At 41.1% G+C, this 10845-nt stretch overlaps 1 protein-coding gene across 1 annotated transcript; it reads left to right on the top strand.

The window, feature by feature from the left end:
• The first annotated feature begins 932 nt into the window (after positions 1–932).
• On the top strand, positions 933–10087 carry chn1 (chimerin 1). Its single transcript, XM_034109414.1, has 7 exons — positions 933–1606; positions 2892–2976; positions 5785–5958; positions 7169–7246; positions 7962–8099; positions 8715–8820; positions 9224–10087. Exons 1-7 carry the CDS (start codon positions 1355–1357, stop codon positions 9393–9395), a joined length of 1005 nt encoding a protein of 334 aa, XP_033965305.1. The 5' UTR covers positions 933–1354; the 3' UTR covers positions 9396–10087.
• Positions 10088–10845: the final 758 nt, after the last annotated feature.

Consider the following 10845-nt stretch of genomic DNA (forward strand, 5'->3'; position numbering starts at 1 on the left):
GAAATGAACATTCAGACAAAGACAGCAGAGCAAGAAAAAAAGGAAGAGGCTCCCAGCTTCCAGACATATGTTGTTAAATTCTTTATTGTATATTTTATCAGAATGTAATAAGATGGAGTAAGCGCGTACCAGTGAAAATGATTCACGCTACAAATGATTAAACTGGATAATATGTTATGAAATATTAAATGTACAGCATAATTCCTTTAGGGTGATTCATTTGCAACGTAAGGACAGTCTATTAAAAGCACTTTCAGGACCAAAGGAAATTCAGCTTGGTTAAAAATATATTACAAAATACAAAATGGGAATGTCTTCTCAAACAGAGCACTGGTATGTTATTTTTTTATCTGTTTTTGCTGCTTACATATGTCATAATAGACATTGAAAAGCTGTTTCATCAATGTGTGTATTATAAACAATGCACTTTTTCAGGAGATTCTTTATATTTTTATTTATTCTTCATCAGCTTGTGTTTATATTTTCATTTCCTCTAATTGTGTAGTCCACATGAAAAGGATTGTATTTGCTTGGAAGCTGGAGCATCACTTTTGTCAAAGTGTACATTTATATTCATATTTCTCTTGACTGCATGGTGCTTATATGTTGCCATCATGACCCGTTTCTGTGGCAACATGATTTTGAAAATAGCTCCTCTCCAACGGCCCTCTGCTGTCGCAAGTTGTGCCGGCAGCAGCCCTCTCTTGATGCATTACTCATGCATTGCTCATTATCATCCCACTCTCATTTCATCCAGGGTCCCCTGCTTGGATATCTGATGGAGACGGTTGTGTGGGGGCGGGGTAGTGGCTACTATAAAGCTGGTGTATGCTGTGATTGGCTGGTGGGATCCATTTAATCTGCTGTGACTACTACAGGGTCCGCCCCCTGCACTCCTCCCCCTCGCTCTGCCAGCCCTAACGGCATCCCTACACAATAGTGTGCTGTCTCTGTTCCAGGGAGAATATCAGCTCTGCACAGGGAGGAGAGGATTAGCGCAAACTCCTCAGCTCATCTGCATACATGTAGAGAACACATGAGCACCCAGAGCTGCACTTCTTTTGTATAAAACCTGGCACTCCCACCACAGAGGCTCCACTTCACCCACTGTCACTGCTGTGAGAGGATTTATTAAGGACCACAGTATTCATCCTTCTGGACTCTTTTTTGATTTTTCTTCAGTGTTTTCTCACAATTCAAATGTGCATTTTGTTGTTTGTTGTCTTTCTAATTGGGAAAATGCAACTATCATCAATTTGAGTTGCTCTGAGCGTCACACAGTTTTCCCCACCTTTTTTGGGACTTTTCCATTGGGGTTGTTCCTTCATCTGGTTTGGGAGACGGCAGCAGCGAAATGCCATCCAGAGAGTCGTACGAGGTTCACCAGGAAGAGAAGTCCCTGGTGCAAAAGGCCAAGCGAGAAGCCAATCAGGAGGATATTCTAGCCGCAGCTCTGGGAATGAGGATGGGGCCACAGAAACCTCCAGCCACTTTCTGGCAGCCACTTAAACTATTCGCCTATTCACAGCTCACCTCACTGGTTCGCAGAGCAACACTGAAGGAGAACGAGAGGACGCCCAAATCTGAGAAAGTCCACAACTTCAAGGTGAGACTTAGAGACCTCTTGTCAGCTGTCGCTACTCCAAAACATTGGTTTAATGTCATCATGTGTGGCCAGAGGGCTTCTCATGCTTCCCTGGTGGGAGATGGGAGGAGGAGAGGGGAGTGCTTCGGAGTGGGAGAGAGGGGATGATAAACAGGGCTGTTTGGGTCTGTCCAGTGAGCCTTTATCAAAAGGAAATCTGTTGGGTGGTCTGTGGACCGCTGCTGTTATATTTGAGCACCAGATGGAGAGATTAGGCCGATGGAGAGGGGAAACAGAGGAGGAGTGTTTCCCCATTTGGCTCAGGCTCTTGCTTTGGCTGGTTAATGGGATGGAGAGCAGCAGGTGAAACATTAGCTTCAAGGCGTTCAAACTGCTGATGCTCACCGATCTATTTCTGCTGCTTTGTTTGCTAGGATTGCTGAATGTTGCGTTTCAGCATCTTCGCTGAGCAGATAGTTCCTGTGTTCAAAGCCCCCAACTAAAGGATGGTGTGCAATTTGATTGACTTTATAATAAAGAGAGTGTAAACAACATCTGGACGCTTAAACAAGTTTTCAATTTTAAAAGCAAATTATCAAATGAAAGAGCTTTACTCCTGCCTTTATCAGACATTACATTCATTTACATTATGGATGTGTTTAAAGAAAGACATGATAATGTATGTATCAGAGACCAAGTTAAGCTAACTAGAACAATATATAAACAGCACATATTGATGAGATAGATGTCAAATTGTCATCATTGTTCTGTAAACATGAAAAGAAACGACTTTCTTAGGTGACCATCGGTTTATATTTCAACACAACGATCTAACTGCACTTTGATAAGCGAGTCAGAAGCGAGCATTTCTTTACCAACAGGGCTTGTTTGTGTGCGGTGTCTGCTGTTGACGTAATGCGAGGAGAACTGGGAGCTGTGGTTTGTTTTCGCTCCCAGAGGCCTCCCTGATTGGTTGTCACAGGCAGGGTGGCCTCCTACTGTTTCCATAGCAAGTTTCCCCGACATCTCGCACCTTCACTCTGGAGAAGTGTCAAATCCTACTGTGCCGTGATGGCTAGTCCTCCCCTCCTCGGTGTCACCCACCTAGCCAGTGTTGTCAGTTTGAGGGTTTGTTTGAACAACAATGCTCCTCTGCCTCATTGACGGTGGCAGCACCTACAGGTCTTCTGGGCCAACTAAGGAACAGGATGTCGTGTCAATGGAGCAAATTGGAAACGCAGCTCCCCGCCGTCTTCTCATTTCACTTCATCACTAATACCTGTCACTGTCCTCCTCTCTGTTGTAGGTCCATACCTTCCGAGGGCCTCACTGGTGTGAACACTGCGCCAGTTTCATGTGGGGACTGGTGGCTCAGGGGGTCAAATGTGCAGGTACATGTTGTTCTCCGCCTACATCAATACTGTATTATATAAACTGCTTTCAAGCCAACTGTACATGGTGTACAAAGCACTTCTGTATATAGGTTACTTGGCTTTTAGTGCATACAGATCTGGATTATCGAGTCTTAATAGTAAATCCCAACAGTAGTTAATGTATAGGGGATTGTATAATAGAGTGAAATGAGAGCTCTGTTGTTCATAATGATGCAACATGCACCGTGTTAAAACCTTATTTTGACCTACTTTTCCACACTGGCTTTGTGAATGGAACAACCAGATCAAACGAGCAGTTTTAGGACTATTTAGAAAATCTAAAAGAAGCTTTATTCTTTTTGGAAATAATGATTACTTTTTCAAGCTGAGGGTTAGGGTTGCGTTGACATTGTGTGCTCATTATTGCCATAACAAAGGCGATCTGTGTTTCCACTTCCATGATTTTGCAGAACATTTGCTGCATTACAACCTAAACACGCAACAATAGGCTCAATGCAGCAGCTGACAGAAATAATAAAGCTCAGTTTGTTGCATGTTGTCATTATGTGCTCCACAGTATGAGCATATTAGACATAGATGTTACATTCAAACAGTATTTCTGAGAGGTAAATGGAGCGCTTATATTTTCCGTTTTGCTTGTCAAACACTCTAATGTGATTTCAGTTTCACTTCTGTGTTGTTGGAATTTGCTTCACATCCTAGAATAGTGCAAACATATAGCCTGATGTGTGCCTTTGATGTTTTATTGACGATACAAAGTATGTCATACAAATCTGTGGGAGCTCTGGCTTTAATTATTGATGTCTTGATTGTGAACACAATAAAAAAAAGGCACTTGTGTTTTCAGCCAACCTTTAAAAACTCTCATGTTGCCATTCCTTCAGTCTCCGCCACAGCTACCAGAATCTAGGGCAGCGAAGTCTCACATGAGGCTCACATTTGCATACCAAAAAAATTCTCCCACCCCCTTTTCTTTTTCAATGTGTGAACCGGTTTTGGCCGTGTGCCAGAAAGCCAGCCTCTGCTTGTGCTTGTTGTGCCACATTTCCCCATCAGAGTGCGCCCCCCAGCCTCCTCCCATCATGCCCATGAAGGAAAACAAAGCTGGCATGTCTCTTTAATGAGGAGCAGGGCTCGGAGCGTGGGGAAAGATCGCACACATTAAAATGCAGAGGCTTCAACCAAAGAGCTAGGTCAAGCAGCTCCACCTCCATTTCACTTGAATACTTGGTTCAAAAGAAATCCAAACCATCTAACAAATACAAGTGGTGCTTTTTGTGTCTCAGAAAAAGACCGTTATTTGTCTCTGCTGGTCGACATGTTGATAATGTGATGATTAGAAATGTGCATCCAGCCACCGTTAAACATCTTCAGAGCGCTTTAGACAAAACAGAGCTGCAGCCTCCTCCATAGCAACAGAGACAGAGCTGACGGTGCAGTAAAGCAGAAACCTCTGTCTCCTGGCTCCCTCGGGTCCCTTCCTCACTCTGACCCTCCCCACCTGGGACCCAGGGCCGTCAATGTGCTCACATGGACAACAAGAGCCCAGCAGACTTGTGTCTGATGACAGGCCGTCCTCTATTATACTGCCTGTCTCATATCCTTAAGAGAATCATCTCTTAAAGTAATTACATTTCTGCATCAATGCATATAAATGCAGGCTGCTTGAATTTCTCCAGGGACCCATATTAATCTCAATATTGGCTGCGGTACTCCAGTAGCATAGATTCTTGTCTTTTATTTAAAAATGTAAAAAGTAGCGATTCTTCTGAGGGATCAAAATGTGTTTTTTTAATCTTTTGGAATCAAAAAGCAGACGGCATTTGTCAAAAAAAACCTTTCGGAACTTGGAGCCGGCTCAAAAGATCTGAGAGCTTGAAGAGCTGCCCCATTTTAGTCTGGGAAACTAGGTCTAGAGTAGCCCGCAGCGCCTCAATTGCTGCTTCCGAAGCCATTGTGTGTGAGCTTGGATTTGGAGAAGAATAGAGCACACAGCAGCAGCGCTGGCTATCCCTCCTCCAGGCCACAGCGTTCTCAGTGTTCCTCTAATTCCCACCATGCATCTCTGTTACAAAGCAGAGCAGCAGACTCTCTCTGCTCCTGCTCTCTACGGGAGCCTCTGTACCCGACAAGGTGAATCCTGCCCTCAAACAGCTGAGCCCCAGGCCCTATCTGCTGGGAAGACAAAATGCAATGTGGGATACTTACTGACATAATGACTAATATGCCATTTAAAAACCCAGTGTGGTGCAACCAATGTAGGAAAAGATATAGGAGGACGAAAGGAGGAAAAAAACATTTCCACACATTTAATATCATCAAATCAATTTGCCTGCTGTTCAAATTACTAAATGCTTTTATATAAATAGGAAAAAAATGTGCACAGAAATATTTCATAGATTAATGCCCTGTCTCGTGGTTAATCATAGTTTTATTTTACATTTTTTTTAATGAACCCTTTAGAGGTGACTTTGGATCGTCCAGTGCTCAAGGTGACTTCAATGCCGTGTGTGGCGGAGAGAAAAGAGCTCTCCAGTGGTATTGTGACATTTAAGGGGCAAACATTGATCGAGGGAATGAACTCCCTTCTGCAAGCCAACACACACATAAAACCGGCCAACCATATCCAAATGAAGCTGATGTTTAAGGTACATTTGCATAATTATTCTCGGTTTACAGATCAAATAAACTGACCTATAAGAATTAATGTACCTTTAAACCTCAACATTATTACACTCTCATTATGACTATTTTTAAGATGCACAAATGAACATGAACTAAACATGCTGATGTCTCTCTCTGCAGATTGTGGTTTGAACGTCCACAAACAATGTTCTCCTCTGGTGCCCAACGACTGCAAGCCGGACCTCAGACACATCCGTAAAGTTTACAGCTGTGACCTCACGACCCTGGTGCAAGCTCACAACACAGCGCGACCCATGGTGGTGGACATGTGCATACGAGAGATCGAGTCAAGAGGTTAGTTCAGTACATCCGTCTTTGTGTGCGTTCACCACATCAGAATATACTCTAAGGCTATTTCTCACAAGACGTAGAAATGATAAATAAGCAATAATTGTCCGAGTGGACGCTTTCTAATGAAGGATGATAGCAGGCATGCTGCTAACAAACACAGAGAGACTTTACTCATTTAAGTCACTACTGCATACTTAATTATTACATTCAAAAGCAGCTGAATTTATATACATCACATTACATTCATAATTCATGTGGAATTTATCCTCTGAAATATCGTTCAATTAAAGATTTACTTTACAAAAATCATAAAAAAAACGTCAGATTCACAAATGTATTAAGAGTTATATATATTATTATCATTTTAGATCGAGCAATTATCAGTTTCATCTCAGGGACTTTGATTTTGGAGATTTACTATATATGTAAAAACTTAAACAAATAAAAAATGGAACAATTTGATCAGTCTTTATGTGGAAATGTTGATTTTCAGATAGATGGTTTTGTCAGTGCTGTTACTGTTTCAAAGCTATACATAATGATCAGCTAAAGCATTTAAATGACAATATTTAATATTCAGTAGGTAATCAATTAAATAAGATTTTAAACTTCAGCATGTTTTTGATGAACTATTCAGAATCGAACCTATTCAGCTAATATCCAGTAAATCTTAAGGGATTTTAAACTCTTCCTCTTTACTGTGGATGCTTTCCTCTACTTTTATACTAAGTGATTTACATTACTTTAAGTCTGCTTACATTTCTAACAGAGTTAATGTTTTTGTGCGGGGGGATGACTGAGTGATGAGTGTGCTGGTAATTGAGAACATGTAATGAGGAATACATTACTTTGTTTCCTGCTGCCTTATTTGATTGGGTTTCAGTTAAATCATTCAACTATGTAGGAAACTCATTGCTCCCTCATTGTCTTCCCACTAATATATGTCTGTATCTAAGTTTGATTTATGTCTTTATTATTTTGCCCACTGATGCAGAAAACAATTTGCATCTGCCCGTGTTGTTCTATTCTGTGACATTGTGGACATTTTATCCTTAATTTCCTATGCATATTTAAGGGTGTTAAATGGCATTTCCTAAATTACCCAAGGCAATAATGTGCTGGCGAATTTTTCTACATTACTCATGACAGCCATGACAATGTCTGTGAAAGGTTGTTGTTTTGTTTTTAATCATCATTGTATATTTCTCTCAAGGATTGAAGTCTGAAGGCCTTTACAGAATATCTGGATTCAGTGATTCATTAGAAGAGGTCAAGATGGCTTTTGACAAAGGTACGTGTTGCTTTATAGATTCCTGTCAGCTCATACATGATGATTGACATTGCATGCCTTCATTTGTGTACATATGACACGCATAGCATTTCAGATTCACGAGAAAGTGACACATTTGTGGAGGATTACTGTCCATCTGGGAGTGCAAATCCTATCCTGACCATCTCACGCAGCTTTTCACAGTGTGGACAGACAGGGGGGGGGACCTCAGGGGATACAAACCATGGATGTTCTCTCACTGCTTTAAAAATAGCTCTTAAAAAAAGAGAACTCCTGCGCTGTGTTGGGATTCAGTAGTCGACTTAGTGAGAATGAGCCTGTCTTTGCCCAGTGCAGTGTGAATTTTAACTGTAAGAAAAACCCTCCAGCACTGGGCTAAAGTCTCCTCCAGATCCGCATGTGGGAAATCATCCATGACAGAGTGTCATTCCAGCTCACAGCGCTGTGATGTTCAGTCTGCCAGCACAAGTAGGCCATGGCCTGCTCTGGAAAGCATGCATAACTGAGGGAAAGTCAGAATAAAACAGGCCAGGCGGATGATAGCAGCGACTTCACAAAATACAGAGCGAGAGGAAGTGTGTTATCCACCCACAGTACCACAATCTCTTTATTCCTCAATTCACACGGTGATGTGAAGGTGTCGATTGTCAGCTATTCTTGCAGTGTGAAAACTATTTGTGTCTTGTCTCCCTTATTCCATCACATATCCTCACAGATGGCGAGAAGACAGACATCTCAGTGAATGCCTATGAAGACATCAATATCATCACGGGTGCACTCAAACTTTACCTCAGGGATTTGCCCGATCCCATCATCTCATACGACGCTTACCCCAGGTTCATCGATGCTGCAAGTAAGTCACAAGACAAATGAGTCAGAAACACACCTGAGTGCTGCAATAAAGGGGACAAAGAGTCAGTATTCAGTTGGATGTTGTGTGCTAGTAACATGGAATCAAAGTCATTAATCATCTTTTATTTAGCAGAAAATGCAATATATTGGCCTTAATAAGGTGGGTAAAACAACAGAAACACTGAAATCAAATGTAATAACCTTCAATACAATTAGATTTATGTTACAACTGAGCATTATTCTGGCTGCAGTTGTAGGGTTGTTGTGTTATACTGCGTTGGCCAAGCACATGCATCGGTCATTTTCCTCAGTTGCAGCTAGTACAGAGCTGGTTGACTTCCCAGAATCAGCCAATGACTTTCCAAACTCAACACTGAATTCAAGTCCTGAATACGTAATTCAACTCCAGTTGTGCCCGTCATTTCCTCAACAGTCGAGAACACATTTGCAATATTAAAATGCATTAGCCATCATGCAGCCTCAGACTTCCTCTCAGAGACTAATGGCTGTTATTACCCAACAGGAAATAACTACATTGATTCCTGTTTGTGTCCTCTGTGGTCAGAGAGTGTATTCTGGCCTCTCTGACAACACCCTGCTTTCTGTTTCTACTCAGAGCTCACAGACCCAGAGAAGAAGCTGGAATCTTTCCGTGAAGCCATCGCTTTGCTGCCACCATCACACAGTGACACTCTGAAGTACCTAATGGTGCACTTAAAAAGGTTAGCAATGCGGCTCAGCAAGAGCAAAGGGGCTGTGTGGAAATTAATATGCGGGAGGGGTTTCATGGAAGGGGGACGATGCATTATTTTCATTTGGATGATAGAAGACTGGTTCTTGTATATTATATTTCATTATAGTATAGTGGTATCGTTTATTATTGTTTTAATTGGAATACACTATCTCAAATTCTTTGCACCCTTTTTAGTGGTTGATAGCTAATAAACTGAACTAGTCAAAAGTTGGCTAAGTCATTACTTTCAGATATTGTGGGCCTTGTTTTATCAACAAAAAAACATAATGTTCATTCCACCTCCCCACCAAAGTCATTTTCATACAGTCCTGACACATTTGTATTTCCAGTATCAGTTTGTGTTTCTAACTTTGAAACTTTAATGTTTTTAGGGTGGCCCAGAATGAGAAATTCAACCTAATGAACGCAGAGAACCTCGCCATCATTTTCGGACCCACCCTCATGCGTGTACCTAACCTTGACGCCATGACAGCACTCAATGACATCCGCTACCAGAGACAGGTGGTGGAGCTGCTCATTAAAAAGGAAGACGTGCTCTTCTGAAAATGGATCAGGACTTTTATAGAACAGCTATCTAAACATTCTTCTGTGTAAAGACTTGAATGTTTGTATTACATTGATTGATACATTTTCTTTAAATGCCCTGCGTATGGACTAGTGTTGACCTAACATCTGTCCTTCCCTGTTTCGGGGTTGGAAGATGAACTTAACACTTGCACGTACTCTATGTCTCCCCATTTTTGTCGGGGGATTTTCAGAAGCTGACAGGCCGGCGTGCATGGTGCAAGGTCTTTGTTGCTTTGTAGTCGTAACCCAGCATGTGTTAAGATCGTGTAGCGCTGTGATTTTGCTTTTGTCTGGTCTGTAGTAGTTATAGCCCACATTCTCAGCTCCCTTTTGTTAAACATTGTATAGCTGGATTTAAAAATAAGCTACTGATATTTCCGGGTTAATTTCTATGATGCTGTATTTTTGTATCTCCTCAACTGTTTTAATGAGTAGTTGAATGAGCCTTTCCCGTTGATGTGTACACACTGGTGCATTAGCCTGACCTAAACATTTCTATTGTGTTAAAAACAGCATTATTTGTGAATTTAATTTTGTATTGTAATGTTTTTGTACACAAATTGTGCATGATCACTTTAATTTATTAAACCTTACTCTGAGAAGTTAAGAGCTTAATGAGTCTGACTTGCCATAATAAAGATCTGAAAGGGAAAAAAACGTATACCTACGTTGATATGGCTAACTTATTAGCAAACTGCTTTTTTCTATTTTTCTGTTCACTTAAAGTTTTTCTTTCTGGCATAATATCTCTATCTTTAACCTGTAAATGATCCACCATACTCACCAGCTAGTTGCCAACTGCATCTCAATTGGCCTGTTTTCCAAAACACCTCAATACACAGAGCAACATAACAAAAATACTCTGACCTACAAAAGCAGTAAGGCGCCTTGTCTTCCTATCTGAGTGCAGCAGATAATAAAAGGGAAAGCAACAATTAAAGGGAAGGACAAACACATTTTGTTGATTTTTATGTTGGCAATATATATAAAAAACATAATTACAGCAACAGCATCCTTAAAAAGACTTTACATATAATGTTGCTTCAAATATTATACATAAATAGTGAGGAACTTACTTTGTGGCTGCAAGATGACCGTGACAGGAAGGACTGACAGTTCTTCATTCTGCACGTTCAGGATGACAGGTTCTGCCTAAAAGCCACATGTCATGTGACTTTTGAAAAAGCCCCCTAACAACACATCAGTCACACTGATTCACTTTGAGATTAAAACCAAACACGCAACACCTAAGGCAACACCAGTCGTGCACTCGAGAGACTGTTAATTACTGGATATATGTGCAAACAATGTCACATTAAATATATGCATTTTGTGTTTAAATACCCACAGGTTATGTAGTTCCAAGCAATTTATATAAACCAGGCATGCACAGCCATCAATGGTTCATACATGAGCACTGTTTCAA

The sequence above is a fragment of the Pseudochaenichthys georgianus genome, chromosome 21, assembly GCF_902827115.2.
Source record: "Pseudochaenichthys georgianus chromosome 21, fPseGeo1.2, whole genome shotgun sequence".
Taxonomy (NCBI): Eukaryota; Metazoa; Chordata; class Actinopteri; order Perciformes; family Channichthyidae; genus Pseudochaenichthys; species Pseudochaenichthys georgianus.

Bases quoted from the DNA above. Each gene is read 5' to 3' on its own strand.
- chn1 (XM_034109414.1), top strand. From the start codon at position 1,355: ATGCCATCCAGAGAGTCGTACGAGGTTCACCAGGAAGAGAAGTCCCTG. The intron at 1,607-2,891 runs GTGAGACTTAGA...TCTCTGTTGTAG, and splicing joins AGAAAGTCCACAACTTCAAG to GTCCATACCTTCCGAGGGCC. The intron at 2,977-5,784 runs GTACATGTTGTT...CTCTCTCTGCAG, and splicing joins TCAGGGGGTCAAATGTGCAG to ATTGTGGTTTGAACGTCCAC.